The sequence below is a fragment of the Rhinatrema bivittatum genome, chromosome 11 (assembly GCF_901001135.1).
Source record: "Rhinatrema bivittatum chromosome 11, aRhiBiv1.1, whole genome shotgun sequence".
Taxonomy (NCBI): domain Eukaryota; kingdom Metazoa; phylum Chordata; class Amphibia; order Gymnophiona; family Rhinatrematidae; genus Rhinatrema; species Rhinatrema bivittatum.
In genome coordinates, this window is record NC_042625.1 from 92481237 (window position 1) to 92497096 (window position 15860).

A 15860-nucleotide genomic window follows, 5' to 3' on the forward strand; every position below is an offset into this window, starting at 1 on the left:
CAGGACCAAATGAGTTTTTTGGGGGGTTCTAAAGCTGTCTGCCCCAGACACTGAACCCATGGGCTTGCTGAATCCCTTGATGTACAGGAGGCTTTCAGGCATTAACTTTTCCAAGAAAGACAGGCCAGTGCTGCTTTGTCAATCTTTTTTTTTTTTATATAAACACTTGTAAAGAATGACTTACACGCATTACTCTTCTGGACTTTATGGCTATAGAAAGGTCTTGCTGCAGAGCACCGAACTGTGTCTCACTGCTAAAAACAGCTCTAGGAATAAAGCAACGTCTCTTCTGCTATAAGAGGTGGACTTGTTGAAAAGAACATGAGCCCCAGTCATCTTGTCTTATCTTTCTCCACGGGATGACATCTCTTATACCATAAAAGGCATCCTTGAATGCCATTTTGTAATTCACGAGGTTCCGAAGATGAGACCTTTCTTATCTGGAGCTACTTAGCCTGCATGGGAACGTGCTGGCCACGGGTCTAGGTTATGTTCCACAAGTCCAGTTCTGTCTGTGGTTGTTCCTTCAGACGTGATAAATAGTAGCAGTAGTATGACGCAGAAACCGAACCGTGTCGAGTAATTGGAGCATTTAAAATTGCCTTAATTAAAAAGGTGAGGGTGGTGCTACTTGGAGTTAAGGCTGGGGTGCCAGGCCGGGATGGATTAAGTCAGGATTTCAGGTCAGTAGCAGAGACTTCAAGGGGAAAAATTAAATCCATAGGCATCATGCACCTGTAGCTGCTGGTCCCAGTGTGCCACTCGTACCGGAACTCTTTATCAATGTCCTGTTTACAGAGAACCTAAGTCCTTCGCCTCCCTCACCTAATTAATACAAAAGGCCCTTTTAACTTAGTGACATTTCTTTGCCTTAGACAAAGAAACAACTAACGTACTTCAAATAGATTTTGGGGGGGGAGGGGTGTTGAGCGCCACCACGTGTGTCCAGCGTCCAGCACCTTTATCCATTCATGCTACTTGTACTCGAGAGGACAGGGTCTGTGGCAGCACAGGGGGCAGACTTGGTGCTCTGTACTTTGGGTTTCTGTGGGACGGCTGAAGCATCGCAGCTTAGCTCCCCTGCCTGCCCACGTTGGTTGCCTTGGGAGTCTGGAGGCCTGGGCACAGCCCTGGTGCAATTTGGAGTTCGCTGGGTTTCGGGTGCTTGCAAACATTTCACAGCAAGCTCATGGGGGCGGGGACCGACGAAGGCATGGCTGCAACACACCTCACGCTGAGGGGGGGAGGGGATGTACCTGGCTTGGATTTTAACCTTTTACTGGTTGATGCTTGTAAAAAGAAGAAGAAGAAATCTGTTTTCAGCAGAAACTGAGCAACTCTGAGTAACTCATTAAATCTTTTTCTCCAATGCACTTTCAGCTTTTCTCACCCGTCCTCTTTACAAAGTGGCTCATTAAAATTGTTTCCATGAACTGCTCAAGCCTTCCTGCTGCTTTTTTTTGTTGCAATAAATCGCCGCTCCCCTGCGTGCCAGGGAGATTTGTGTACAGCCGGAGTTTGCAGGGTGGCAGCGTGCCAGCACATTTTGGGTGATTTTGCTTCTTTTTCATGCGGGGGCTCTTGTGGTGCCTGTCACATCAGCCACTGCTCCTTCTCCTTGCTGAAGTGCTGGGCCCACTTGCGCGTCAGCTCGAGGTAAAGATCAGGCTGATGGGGCACGTAGTCCAGGTACAAACGGGCGGGCGTCTTCTTGGGGGCCGCCTTCTCTATCTGCGTGCCCTCGTGCCATTCGTTGAAGGAGGTGATGGACACGATGTCCGGCCGCACGGCCAGTGCCGCCTGCAGCGCCGTCTCGTAGTACTTGCCGTTGACCCGGTTCCTGGTGTTGTGGTTGTTCCACGGGCGGATGCTGGTGTCGATGTAGCCCGGGCCCACGCTGGGCACGAAGAGCAAGTTGTTGGCATCGCAGAAGGCTTTGACAGCTTTCCAGTTCTGGTGGGAAGAGCCGAAGGAGAAGCCGTTGGACGCAAAGTAGGTGTACATCCCGTCGAAGCCCGCCGAGAGGATGTCGTGCTTGTGCGCCTCCTCCACCAGCAGGGCTATGAAGACGGCATCGTAAGGGGTGTTGCGGATTGAGTGGGAACCCGAGGGCAAGAGCAGATTGGCCCAGGACTCTGCAGGCGTCAGGTACGAGTCGTAAATGTAAAACAGCGGAAAGCTTCTACCTGCACTTGTCTTGTATTTGTAGAAAGCGGCGTGGGATCCGTACCTGCAGGAAACGATAAACCTGGTTATTGCCACAGCACCGCTTGCAAGCCCAGTAAACGATAGTGAATGAGTAAGGGGTCTGCCGCCATGAACCTTTATTCAGAACCAGCTGGGCATTTACCTCTATTCCATACCCTCTTCCAGTTTTATATTGGCGGTCATTAGAGCCACAATCCTCAGCCGAGCACCATGCATCAAGGCTCCTTCCAGGTGCCTGCATCGGGAGCTCTGGATGTCACTCTTGAGCAGTGATTGGGGACCCCCGGGCCGTGATTGCTCCCACCACAGCATCTCCAGCTGACCGGGGGGGGGGGGGAGCCTTCCACCTGGGCTGGCCTGGCCTGACCCATTAATGCTGCTTGGCAGTTTCACCCCTCCCAGCTTTTTCCTTCAGCTTGGATGTCAGCAGACAGACCTTCCAAATCGATAGTTGCAAATAATTTCATTTATTTTGTTAAGGGGATGATGGGGAAAAGTCAAGGTTTGGAAGTGAGCATAGTTTGGGAGGATGTATTGACCTTTGTGAAGTCTGTCTGCCTACGCTGGGAAAAAACCCCCCAAACAATTAAATGGTAAAATGTCCCTGGGAGACCCTGCCCCAGCTGGAGAGATGGTGTGGGGTACCCAGCATGCAGTATCCATCTCTTCCTTGCCGCGGAGGCAGCAATATTTCCATTTGGAGATTGAAGCTGCATATTGATTATACACTTACTGCCTGACCCTAGGGCCCGATAGCTCAATCAACATGATTGATAAAGTGTTTCCCCTTGTTAGTTATGCTAAATCCCACGCTTTAATAGCGGTGTTAAATTATGCAACAGCTAGGAATGAGGCTGGCGGCAGTTTCCACTGCATTGGCTGCAGCTTTGAATCTCTTCGGGTCTGTAATCAATATGAGCTCCCTGCACCGGAGCTGCGGGCCGGTTCTGTTTTGGCCCAAGGGTTTAACCGTTTCCCCACTGCTGTCAGGGAAGTGGGAAGCAGCCCTGGTTTGCTTGTTCGAAGCTGGGGGTTCCCAAAACCTAACCCTAGCCTCCATGCAGATTCATTGTGGCGATGGGAACCCCCTCTTTAATAATGAACCCCGGACACATTACGCCTGCCTCTCCAGAGAGCTTGCTTCCGAAACCCGGGGATGGGCTTGGAGCCCAGAGCCTCGCCTTTTATCCTAATCTTGGCTCCTGAGTTTCTGAGCTTTATTTTAACTCTTCAGCAGCTGCCATCCCTATGTTCAGTCTAACCTGGTTCCAGTAGCTTTTTGGAATTTCCTTCCCTATAGCCCTGAGTAGCTGCTTCGTGTTGTTTTTGCATTGTCTCTCAGGCTTTAACATCAGGAGTTGTGGCAGCATTTCAGCCCCAGCTGTGACGGGTTTGCATTGCGTTAGGTCCACAGAAGGGAAGCTTTTATTCTTTTATAAAAATCAAGAGGCTATTGTTTTGCTTTGCATAGAGGCAGCCATGCTTTTATTTTCTTTACTGTGACCACCCAGGGTGCTGATCCATTCCTGGGCCTGGCTCCTTCTCGAGTTGGCCAGGCCTTGGGGAGCCGTTTCTGTAATCGTCCCGCCTATCGGAGCTCCAAGGACTTACCTGTCGCTGATGTATTTGATGTTGTCGTGTACCGTCCAGTCGCTGCGCCCTTTGTATGGCTGAATGTGGAAGGCAACCTGTAAAAAAAACCAAAAGATGATGGGTGAGTCTGCTCAGCTGGATCCCATTTAATGGGAAATCTTCCTTGATGTGACCTTGGAGGGGATAGGGAAGTGACAGCTGCCAGCAGTACAGATGTGCTCTTGGGATGGATTTAATTGGTTACTTCATTACGTACAGAGGTGCTCATGGGATGGATGGATTTTCATTGGTTACTTCATCATTACGGGCAAAGATGCTCGTGGGATGGATGGATTTTCATTGGTTACTTCATCATTACGTACAGAGGTGCTCGTGGGATGGATGGATTTTCATTGGTTACTTCATCATTACGTACAGAGGTGCTCGTGGGATGGATGGATTTTCATTGGTTACTTCATCATTACGTACAGAGGTGCTCGTGGGATGGATGGATTTTCATTGGTTACTTCATCATTACGTACAGAGGTGCTCGTGGGATGGATGGATTTTCATTGGTTACTTCATCATTACGTACAGAGGTGCTCGTGGGATGGATGGATTTTCATTGGTTACTTCATCATTACGTACAGAGGTGCTCGTGGGATGGATAAATGGATGGATTTTCATTGGTTACTTCATCATTACGTACAGAGGTGCTCGTGGGATGGATGAATGGATGGATTTTCATTGGTTACTTCATCATTACGTACAGAGGTGCTCGTGGGATGGATAAATGGATGGATTTTCATTGGTTACTTCATCATTACGTACAGAGGTGCTCGTGGGATGGATGAATGGATGGATTTTCATTGGTTACTTCATCATTACGTACAGAGGTGCTCGTGGGATGGATAAATGGATGGATTTTCATTGGTTACTTCATCATTACGTACAGAGGTGCTCGTGGGATGGATGAATGGATGGATTTTCATTGGTTACTTCATCATTACGTACAGAGGTGCTCGTGGGATGGATGGATGGATTTTCATTGGTTACTTCATCATTACGTACAGAGGTGTTTGTGGGATGGATGGATGGATGGATTTTCATTGGTTACTTCATTACACATCTTTCTCTGTCTCCCCTCCCTCTCCCCATTGCTGCATGTTACTGTAGTTTTGAGGGTTAGCACTCAGCAGCAGGATTTCTGTGTGACCCTGCCGCCTCTCCTGGATGGGTCCTGCGGGGGATCATCTTGCCTTCCTTTTGAACTGGGGAGTAGTACAAGTCTCAAGCTGACAAAGTGACTCTGAAGCGTCGCCGAGTCCCCTTTAATAATGGACGAAGCCTTTCCCTGAGATGCTCCACCCATCAAAGGATTCCTCATCTTTCTTATAAGAGAACTGGCTGAAACAAAATCTCTCTTCCTTTGGAGAGCTTTGCATAATACACGACAGTGCTTTAAATGATTAAAGGCCCTGGTTAAAAGGGACAGGGCTGTTTGCTTTTCACTTCAGAAATCCTAGAAGGGGGGAGGAAAAGGTTTCTCAGGCACTTGGGAGACGTTGGGTTTTTAAATTTCCGGCAGCCCACGTTTCTTAGTGATGTTCCCCTCAGCTCAGCAGACTGCACACGTGCTATAGCTGTGCTCTTTACCTGAACTAGCGGGAAAAAGATCAGTATGGATGGTTTAAAAAAAAAAAAAAATTGTATCTCTCCCTGTCCTGTGTTGGAAGAGTGCTGGACCAGATCACGTGTACTTTCTCACCTGTGCACACGGTCGGAGGTGAAATTACAACAGCAAAGAGCCCAGTCCATCTTGCATAGCTAGTGTGACCATATAACTAAGGCATCAAGCTGATCCAGTCCTGGTTTTAGTTCCCCCACCTTCCCCATTTCACGCCGGAAGATACAATTCTGCTTTCGTTCAACAGGGCAGGGGTAGATGAATGAATATGCATGAGAGAGATTTGCATACAATGGAGGGAGTACATGCAAATCTCTTGTGCATATTCATTGTGAATAACCTGAAAACCAGACCTGCTTGTGGCTCTCACGGACCGGAGTTGTCCACTCGTGCAGTCGAGAGATCAGAACTACGTCTCTCTGCAGTGGACCAGCACCGCCTCCTGAAGTTGAATGGCCACCCTGTTTAAAGTTGGCAGTGTATAAACCCGAATACCCCACTTTGCATGCGGCGGTGTCTTCCATGGGGACAGTACCTTGATGCCGTATCTGTGTGCTGCATCCAGTATGAGGGGCATCAGGTCATCGGCCGGTTCCCCGTTGTCGTCTGCCACACCAGGAGGATACCAGGACACGACCAGCACGCCTGTGATGGAAGAAGAAGACCATGTGTCATGCCCACAAAGCATCAGCTGCTCTCCGAGGCGGTGCAAAGCCAAGCAGCGCCATGTATGTCTCGCCTAATGCGGCAGAACTGTAGCAATGTTCATAAGTCAGTGACGTGCAGGCCCGCACCTGCTGTAACCTTATCTTTAGGGGGTTAAAGCCTCTTTAAGAGCTGCTTGCTCCTGCCAATAGTAAAAGGGCTTTTTCATGCTTGCACAGCCTCTACGTGGGTGGTGTGTTTTTTGCAGAGGCATTCTCGGGGCGGAGTTAGGCAAGTTTGTTTGAGGGAATATTATTTCTGTAGACAAAGGAAGGGCAAATCTCTGTGGCTTTTTACCTCTGAGCTGTGCACCAGATTTTAAAGGGAAAGGTTTTTTTTCCCTTACTTTCCCTCTGGTATAAATCTGGGCCTGGCTCGCTGTGGCCTTTCTCCCGTTATGGCAGTGAGCGTCTGAGTGTGTGCAACGCTGTAGCATCAATCTGTCTCTGTCACTTGTTTGGCCGGTGCTTCTCCTCGGATGTAATGTAACCTTTAGCTTGTGACATAACAGAGACCTAGGTTGTGGCCTCCTCAGTTGTGGTTCCTATTTTACCAAATTATTTACCTGTTTAGAGGGAAGCAGAAGGATTATTCTCTCTTCCAAGAACAATGAAAACGTGGCTCTCTTTGCATGGCCTTTCAGCTGGAGTAGAAGGCTGCTTGATCGCTATGTTAAGGGGTGAGGGTAATGGCTTGGATTATATTGTATGTATAGGGGTTGTTTTTTTTTTATCCTCATTCTCTTTTCCTTTTTGGTTTTATATGTATGGATATGTGTTAAAATTATTCTTTTGTAAACTGTTTTCATTATCCTATAGAAGCAATTAATCAAATGGAAATAGATAAATATTTGTGTGATGACTCGCTCCTACCGCTGCCCTCCATTAAAAGGCCCTCGGTGAATGTCTCTTCGCAGGCAAATTCGTGCAGCTCTGCGCGATAGAGCAGTGCGTCTGTTTTTCCATGTCTGAGCCATCGTAGCACTTAGCCAGTTCGTATGACGTAAGAGCTTTCCTGACCGATAATGATAGCAAATCAGGCCTGCTGCCGTCCTCCGCTGGAAGCTTCTTTATACCCTGGAGGGCCTTGTGCGGGCTGTGAAAAGAAACGGCTCTGGGATAAGATGCAGAAACGGGCGTGGTGAGAGAGGGGAGGATGGGCTGTGTGCGTCCTGCAGGCAGGCGCGGAGCTGTCCACGGCACCTGGTGCTGAACGGGACTTGCTCAGCCAAAGTTAGGCCGATGAGGCGGTTTCTTAAGTCGAGACACGTCTGGTGAATGTTTGTCCTTATCTTGAAAGAGAAGACCGGTTTGCAGCGCTCCAGGGTTGTGCTTCCCCGGGGCAGGCAGGTTAGGTAGCTGCGGAGGACCCCCCCCGTCTGTCGAGGAGAAAGGTCTGGTGGGGAGTGCTCGGCTGACTTCAGGTGCAAAGGAAAGTAAAATTAAGGGAGGCAAAGACAGAAAATTTGGGGGTGGATTTTTATTGCTCGACCTGTTTGATTATTCTCTGCTGTTCTGTACATTGCCCTGAGCCTGCGGAAAATGTAAAACTGGGAGAAGGGGGGAAACACCCCCCCCCCATCCCGGACAAATAAAAATAGAAGGGAAGGACCAAGGAAATCTTAAGAGGTTATGGGACGGGAGAGAGGGGAGACTGCGAGCTGGGCATGGAAAGCACTTCTGAATGCAGATCCATGAACTGCGCAGCCATTGATTCCCTAAGAAAAGGAGAGACAGGAATCCTCCCCCCCCCCCCCCAAATCTTGGGTGGAACGAGTTTTTGCTATTGGTGCCCGCTCTGCCCTTGCCAGACTCACGGGCATGCACTCGGGATTACCGCTTAGTTCACGCCTGCTGCCCGCCCTTTGTTGGCTGTGCTTGCTGTAATTATTGGGGGGGGGGGGTCATGCACTATTAATTTTTGCCGCCGAGCACCCAAGGGAGATCGCTCTGCTGCCGCCTTCTGCCTCTCCCTTCGCGCACAGTCCTTACTGGTTCCAGCAGCATATTGGGCGGTGGGGGGGTGGGGAGAGAGATTAGACAGGGCTGCAGGAGAGAGAGAGATCGCTAAAGCAACGCAGGCTTCCTGTTACCCAGAGAAACCGTCACATCAGCAAAAATAAGAAACCTCGGCAATAGAGAAATGGCTGACGAGAGGGGGAGGGGAAATAGTATACAGGGCTGTCCACTGAAGGTTAGGTGGGGGGAAGGGTGGATGTTCCAGATGCACCCAGAGCTGTTCACAGAGAGAACTTGAAAGGTCGCTAGCAGCTCTGACCCCCACTTATACGGAGAGCATTTTTTCCTCAAGGTTATTCTCTCCTGCAGCGGGTGCCTGGTGCTGAATTAGTGGAGCGTGGCCTCCAACTCCAAGCATGGGCTCGTGCATCCCCTGACCTCTGCATTGTGCTGGGGAAAGAAGAAACAAAATCTGCAGGTGGAAAGTGCATAGTTTGCAGATGAACACGAGCCCCCTTCCTTACTCTGAACTTTTCTGAAGCTGCGCTGAAATCATTTGCAGGTGTTTTTCAGCAAGAGGGGGGAAAATACTCGCAAGCCCCGTCTCCCTGAGATCCCATGTGTGTGTGTGATGGCTGCGGCTGCATTTGCACGCTTTGCAAAGTTGCTGCTCCCCAGGTACAGAGAGAGATCTGCATGCGCGGCCTCCATTTTATGCAAATATATCTCATGCATATTCATTGTGGATATCCTGTTTTTGTGGCTCTTGAGGACCAGAGTCGCCTACCCCTGCTCTAGCCTATTTTACCAGGCCCATTCTCCTTTGTAGCCAGTTTTTAAAGTATTTCCACTAATAGGCTGTGCAGCTTTAAGGGAGGTACGGCACTGTAAAAAAAACCAAAAAAAAACAGGTAGGTGTTTGGAAGGTCAAGCAGTCTGTGGCTGCATTTAGAAGCATGGGTTCAGACCCACTTTTGCGGGTCATCTTTGAGTAGACTGTAAGCTCTGTGCGGCAGGGACTGCCTCTCGTGTCTGTCAGTGCTGTGCATGTGTACTAGCGCTTTAGAAACGATAAAGGATATTTGTGTACTAGCTTTTTAAGGTTCGTTCTTCCCGCCCAGGTTTTAAATATTTTTTTTTTTTTAATGCATTGGAGTTTGGCATTGTCTGTATTTGTAAAACAGAAGAGGCCACGTGACTCTGGGCCACAGCACAAAGCGTTCCTGCGGCACAGATGAGCGCGCTGCACCCTTGCGTTCCTTCTCGTACCCATCAGACTTTCCCTGACCAGTGCAGACGTCTGCCTGTGGGTGGAAGGGGGTCGAGATGACAACAGGCAGTGGTTAATTGGGTCAAATCTTTTTTCCCCTTGAACGTTACTCACTGTAAGAACTTAGTCCTAGTGTGGATCAATAGATCTGCACATTTTTGGTAATTAGCTAAAGCCATAGGCCATGCTTTAGAAGTTAGACGAGAGAGATTTGATTCTTTTCAGCAGATTTTTGGGCTCGTGGAAGGTACGAGAGTGACAGCACTGGGGCGCACAAGTCCTCCACTGACCATAGAACAGGCACAGCCCAGGCAGTGGTAGTGAGAGCTTCACACGCGTGCTCTCGGCCTCGCTAGGGCACCCTCCATGCCAGTACGAGCTTCCTTCACACACACTTCATATTTTTTAAGAGAAAACTGGATAATTTCATGAGCAGAAAGGATAATACCAATTATGATGCTGTAATATTTAACTAGCAGGATCGACTGATGTTAAAATGCTGAAGTCAATGGAGGCACATCTGTTTTTTTCACAATTAATAAAACCAAACTTTTAAGTTTACAGATGTGTGCATCTGCTTTTTTCTTATCTGGAAATGGCTGGAAAAAATACTTTACCAATTGCCGCTGCCTTGAGTTGCTTCATGTGTTCTTCCAGAACATCTGGATCTCTTGAGCTGTAAGGTCCTAACTCTGGGTAGAAACTAGAGCCCAGGTCGTCTGGGGGGCTGTGTCTCCCTTTGGGATAACTTGCAGAGATTTTGGGGTCCCAGTGAGGCACCATCACATGGTCCCAGTGCAAGTACTTGCCATCAAACTTGGGGTTCCCATACCACATGTAATAAAAGATATGAAGGTCATAGTATACCACGGGCTCCGAGCGCGCACCGGTGCTGGTGGGGGGGCGAGAGCGAGAGATCGCTTCGTGGGACACTGCGTGTCTCTCCAGCCCATCCATGAAGGGGGCCAACTCCAGGCCTGGAGCCAGGTCGGAAAAACCATCCGTGGGCTTCAGGGTCCTGAGCCCCATCATGGTCCCGAAAAGAAACAAGATGAAGAGGAAGAGAGCGATGAAGGCTCTCCGGCGCAGCCTAGCCATGGCGGTGCACGCTCCTCACTTCCCGAGAACAGGATGCTTCATAGCCAGATTCCCACAGCGCTTTTGAAAGGCAGAGGCGGTGCAGAAATCGACAGGGCTGGAGCAAACCAGTGAACTTGGCATCATCCGGACGTCCTGCAGAAGTGAAAGAAACAATCTCTGTTATTTATGTTGAGCCATCTGTGTATCGGACCTTCTCTCTACAATGAAATCTTGCCCATGCTTTGGGGGTTTATAGTGTACTAATACTCTACATTCATCAGTGTTTTGCTGCCTTCTGATGACTTATCAGGACCACAGCACCCCCCTTAACTCAGATTCATTATGGTGGGGGCATCTACTTAGGTGACACTTTCACAATTTTAAAATACTGTCATCTGAATTAATATTACTCCTCCCCACCCTCCACACCCACCCCAGTGTGAGCGGGACCCTGAACATAGGAACCTTCTTGAGTTTCAGCTTTGTCTGTGTGTGACTCCTGAGGAAACTATTTTTCTCTGCTCTAGTGAAGAATTTTTTTTTTTTTTTTGTTGGGCTGTGAAAAATAGTTGCATTGTATTTACCCAGCTTGCAAAGCTCTGCGTGTTCCCAGGGAATGGACCCAGAGTACAGTGATAGTTCGGATTTCACCAAACACATTGCGCAGCGGCGGCACTGCTATGCATGAACCTTTGGGATCACGTGTGGGCATCTCAAACAGTGCGAGGACAACCTGTTCCCCTGAGGATTTGAATGGTGGCACAGCTCACAGAGCCCGTTTTTGGATTTAATTCCTCGCCTTTTCCAAATGCAAGAGGATTTGCAGTCTTAAGTTGTGCCTGAGGCAATAGAAGGGTGGAAGAAGCAGTTGTGCCTGAGGCAATAGAAGGGTGGAAGAAGCAGGATTTGAACCCGGGCCTCCCTGGTCCTCTGGCTGCTGTAATCACTAGGCTACTCCTGTACTCCAGGATGTGTTAGGAGCTCCTTCAATCCTGCTCCCAAAAGAATTCCTCCCATCTCACCCCCGCATCGTATGAATTTGGACGCCCGGCCCGGTCTCCCTCCTGTTGCTCTCCCGTGCGTGCGAAGCTCGGCGCGCTCTGCTCTTCACACCTGCCCCAGAAGCACTTCAAGGTCGGCTTCCAAGATTTCACCCCCAGGTGACAAAGCAGGGGCAGGTCCTGTGCAGCGGGTGCAAAGCTGGTGCCGTCACCCCGGCAATTTTTCAAAACGAAATCCGCGTGTGTCTTCTGCTGGCTCCAGGCGCTGCTTTACCTGCTCGGTTGGGCTTTGGGTGGGTTTGCCCGCCTGCTGCATGGGAAAAGTAGGGGTCTCTGTGTGCATGTCCGGGGAAGGGCTGCGGAAATTAGACGCAAATGCGCAGTGCAGGTCTTTCTGCAATAATTTTCAAAGGGGGGAAATGCGTGCGTGTGCCCTTCCTTTGAGAATTAATGCACGGCCTAGGGGTAAAAAGCACCCGCAGACTGCTGCAACCCCGGGGGCAGATTTAAAGTTGCCCTCTTGGGGGTTGATTTTCAAAGCCATTTACACGTGTGAAACTGGGCTCTTTCAGATGAGTGGGGCTCTGTGCGCATAAAGCTATCCCCCCTATTCCTCTTACGTGAACCACAGTACGGCGCTGTGGGGGCCACGGAGATGGAAGCTGCACGCATATTTCCCGATTTTTTTTTTTTTTTTTTTAAAACGTACGTGGTGTGAAAGTTAAACCGCACGGGTTACGGCCTCCAAAGAAAAGGCTCGGTTTTAGGTGAGTTAATCTGCGCGCATCCTGGGCCAGTTCCAAACCGGAGCCTTGTGCGGAAGTTTGCCGGCCGAAGTTGCGTGAAGTTACCCTCCCTCCGCGTACAGCGGCTCGTTTGTACGGCGTTCCTGAAGGGAAATCTTTAAAGACCCCCTCTTCGCCGGGGACAGCTGCGTCCTCTCCCTGCCCTCGTATTCTGCACGGGTTAAAGCGGGGAGGAAGGGTGGGGCATGTTCGATTCGGCTCCTGACGTGACGCGCCGGGAGGATCATGGTCTGATGTCGGTTCAAGGCAGGAGCTGAGTGCGTAATTAAAGGGAGCAGTCAGGCAGATACGGACTGGAAGTCCCAAGGGTGTTCAAGCAGCTTTTGGGCTCCCTTATTTTATCTTATTATTATTATTATTTTTTTTTTTACAGAGCAGGCCTTAGAGATAAAATTGACAGGGTGTGTGCTTGAGTCTAAATTTGACTGAAGACTGCCACAGATGGGCAATATTTTAGCCTGCGAAATAGGTAAAATTCACAGGAAGGGAATGATAATTTGCAGTTATGTTAACATTTAGTCTGTGTAAGTTCAGATTTCTCTCTTTCCTTAAATAGTAAAGATACGTCTTCAGGGGGCTGTTCGGCGTTTGGACATAATAGCAGATGGATGAGATTAAATTAATCGCTCCTCCCAGCCCTTGCTTTGTGGTAAGAGAGAGAGGCCTCGTGGAAGTCTCAGGACAAAAGACGCCCAGAGGTTCCCGAAGCAACGGGGGAAAAGGGCCGCACAGAGGGCTAGCAATCTGCCCCCCTGCTGAATACCAAAAATAAACCTTGGCTGCAACCCTGCAACGGCTCTCGGTTCCAGCAAACGTTGGGGAATTATGAGCAGTATTCAAAAAAAGGCTTTCCCCACCCCCCCGTGGACTGAATCGGTCTCTATTGGAAAAGACTGCAACCATACAATCCCTCCTCTGGCATTTCCCCGTTCCCTTAAGTCCCACGCTCGTCCGTGCTGTTGATCCGCCTACCTCGCCCCTGATTCCCGGGGAGAGCTTGCCTTGCTTTTCCTCAGCACGTTGCCTTCATCCTGTAGGAGCCAAGCGTTCATGCCGAATCCTAGCCTGCAGCGGTGTCTGCCGGAGCTCATCCTCCCGCCTGCCAGCCTGAGGCGGGATCCGAGAGCATCCCTGAGGAGGGGGGGGGAGGGGAGGGGGATGGTGTTTTCTGGGAAGTGGCAGCAGCGATCGGACCACCGTGAGGATGCTTGGTGTTAAAGCTCGGGCTGAGCTGGCAGGAGCCCCCCCTCTGCCCTGGCTCAGAGAGAGGGGGGGGGGAGGGGTGGGGCTGGCTGGGGGACGGGCCCCCGGGGCGGCTAGTCGCAGATGCCTGCCCGCCTGGGCTTTGGGAGGGGGGGTGTGGGCAGGAGGGAGACGGCAGTAGTTCTATTCCGTAAGTCAGAATGCAATCTCACCGCCTCGCCCCCCCCCCGTGCCTGCCAGTCCCTGGGTTTCACACGATCCGTGCACAAAGGATGCGCCGGCCTGGACCATTCATTCCGAAGGGAGATGCAGAAAACAGGTGCACGGAGAAGTAGGGCGGCAGCCCCCCCCCCCCGCACGCGCCTCTCCTGTAGGGGAGCAGAGCTGGGCAGGCGTCGTGGGAAGTTCGGACTCCAGCCCAGGAGCACCCCGGACCCGGGCAGGGCTGGGAGTAGCACTCCCCTGCCCTGGAAAAGCAGATGGGTGAAGCCCAGCAGTGGCAGGCATGAGGGGGCGGGGGGAGGTTTAACCTCCTCGCTGCCGTTTCCAGGCGCGCTCTTGGGGCCGTGGTTCTTTTTATTCTTGGTCGGGGATGGATTTTTAAATCTGAAACGGAATTTCTGGGGCGTCCTCCCTGGGGCGCGCTCCGGGCACACGTTCCGGCGGGCTAAGCTCTTTCTCTCTGCTTCCGGTGGATATCGGTATTTGCCGAAAGCCCCATTCGGCGTTGCCAGCTGTCCTGATGTGCCCCCGGATAGCGGTCATGGCTCTGCATTACAGGCCAGAATCTTCCAGTGGCAACTCCTAAATCCCTTGCCAATTTCCAGCAGTCGCCGACCTCTTTTAATGGAGACGACTCCTCTGTGTTTTACGTTTACCGCCCAGAAATCTCTGACGTCTTTCCACTTTCTCGCCGAGGCACCTATACTTTCAGTGCAGTGAGCAGCACAAACAATGTAATCCCCACGGAAACTGAATAGAAATGCAGTGGCTTGTGATGCAGTCCGTTCGGCTTTTTTTTACACCTCCCCCACTTGCCATCTGCTCTTTTTGCCTGACTGGTTTTCCAAATAGCACTTTCTCTCTTTCATTTGATCTTAAATAAGGGTTTACGTTCTGTGGGTGTTGCTAAGCCATTTTATCACTGTAATTAAGATGAGTAATTATTGCTTTCTCTATGTTGTGGGTAGATAAGACAATGCAGGTGGAAGAGTCTTTTCCTAACCATCTTATTTCTTAAAATAAATAAATTGTAAGGCACCTGCTGATGTGAATGCCATTGCTGGCTCAAATAGTCAAAGCTATAAATAATGCACAGCAAGCAAAGCTTTTTCAATAGTGAGGGATCTCTAGAATAAGAGGTCCCGTAGGGCAGATTGAGGAGTGGCTTTGGGAAATATTTCTTTGTACACAGTGGATGCATGGAACGGCAGCCAACGGGGTCAGTTCATAGCAGTACGACATACTAATGACGGCAGAAAAGCACCAGATGGCCCATCCAGTCTGCCCTGGCCGAGCAGAAGAGGAAAGCATGAGCAGGTCAGGCAAGGGTTGCATGGGAAAAGCCAGCGATCTTTGCTGCACAGCTCCCAGTCCCAGATTCCCCCTCCCCGGGACCCCTACCACGAGTGCGTCTAAAACTGTGCACGTGCAGGAGTAGCCTAGTGGTTAGAGCAGCGGGTTACAACCCAGGGAAAGCAGCGCTCAAATCCCACTGTCGCTCCTTGTGACTTTGTTGCCTCAGTACAACATTAGACTGTAAGCCCTTTGGGGATAGGGAAATACCTACAGTACCTGAATGTAATCTGCTTTGAAGTGCTGAAAAGTCGAATTAAAAAAAAAATCTAATTGGGTTATGTGTACACTCTTAGACGCGTGTCTGCATGAGCTGTTTCAAAGAGCCACGTGTGTGCATAAAACCAGGTTTTATTCATGGAAATGGCTTTCAATATGACTCCCCCCCCCCCCCCCCCCCCCCCAGCAAGTCTAAATTCCATAAAACCCTTGGCGCATTGAAAAATTGAAGATGGACTGCTTCACACAACCCCTAATGAACCAAAGTATTGCATGAAGATTTTTATTATTATTTTTTTTTAAATATTAAGTAACATGGATCCAGTCTCATTCCAAGGAGCAGGTGTAAAAATGAAATGCTTACTTCCTCCTCTCCATCTAGTTACGGGACCAGGCCGTGCCTTGGGGCCTGCACGGACTCCTCTTCGGCCGCGTAGGCCCAATCCGCAGCTCTCCCTGCGCGAGGGAGACGCCGCCAACCCGACATGCTTGGCTCAGTCCCCTAGGCACCCGCCCAGGGGATGAAGTTTTAAAGGGGCCAGCGTGGGAAAACCAAGGAGGACGCCCTGGATGACG

At 50.2% G+C, this 15860-nt stretch overlaps 1 protein-coding gene across 1 annotated transcript; it reads right to left on the reverse strand.

Annotated features, from left to right (window-relative positions):
• Positions 1-1556: 1556 nt before the first annotated feature.
• On the reverse strand, positions 1557-10558 carry MANEAL (mannosidase endo-alpha like). The gene is made up of 4 exons (XM_029620044.1): positions 10018-10558; positions 6003-6112; positions 3820-3896; positions 1557-2230 (listed from the first exon to the last, which is right to left on the reverse strand). The coding sequence occupies exons 1-4, from the start codon at positions 10496-10498 to the stop codon at positions 1594-1596; spliced, it is 1305 nt and encodes a 434-aa protein (XP_029475904.1). The 5' UTR covers positions 10499-10558; the 3' UTR covers positions 1557-1593.
• Positions 10559-15860: the final 5302 nt, after the last annotated feature.

Excerpts from the sequence above, each read along its gene's own strand:
- MANEAL (XM_029620044.1), bottom strand. The coding sequence starts at position 10,498 with ATGGCTAGGCTGCGCCGGAGAGCCTTCATCGCTCTCTTCCTCTTCATC. Across the intron at positions 6,113-10,017 it reads ACTCAAGGCAGCGGCAATTG|GCGTGCTGGTCGTGTCCTGG; the intron begins GTAAAGTATTTT and ends CTTCCATCACAG. Across the intron at positions 3,897-6,002 it reads CACACAGATACGGCATCAAG|GTTGCCTTCCACATTCAGCC; the intron begins GTACTGTCCCCA and ends TTTTTTTTACAG.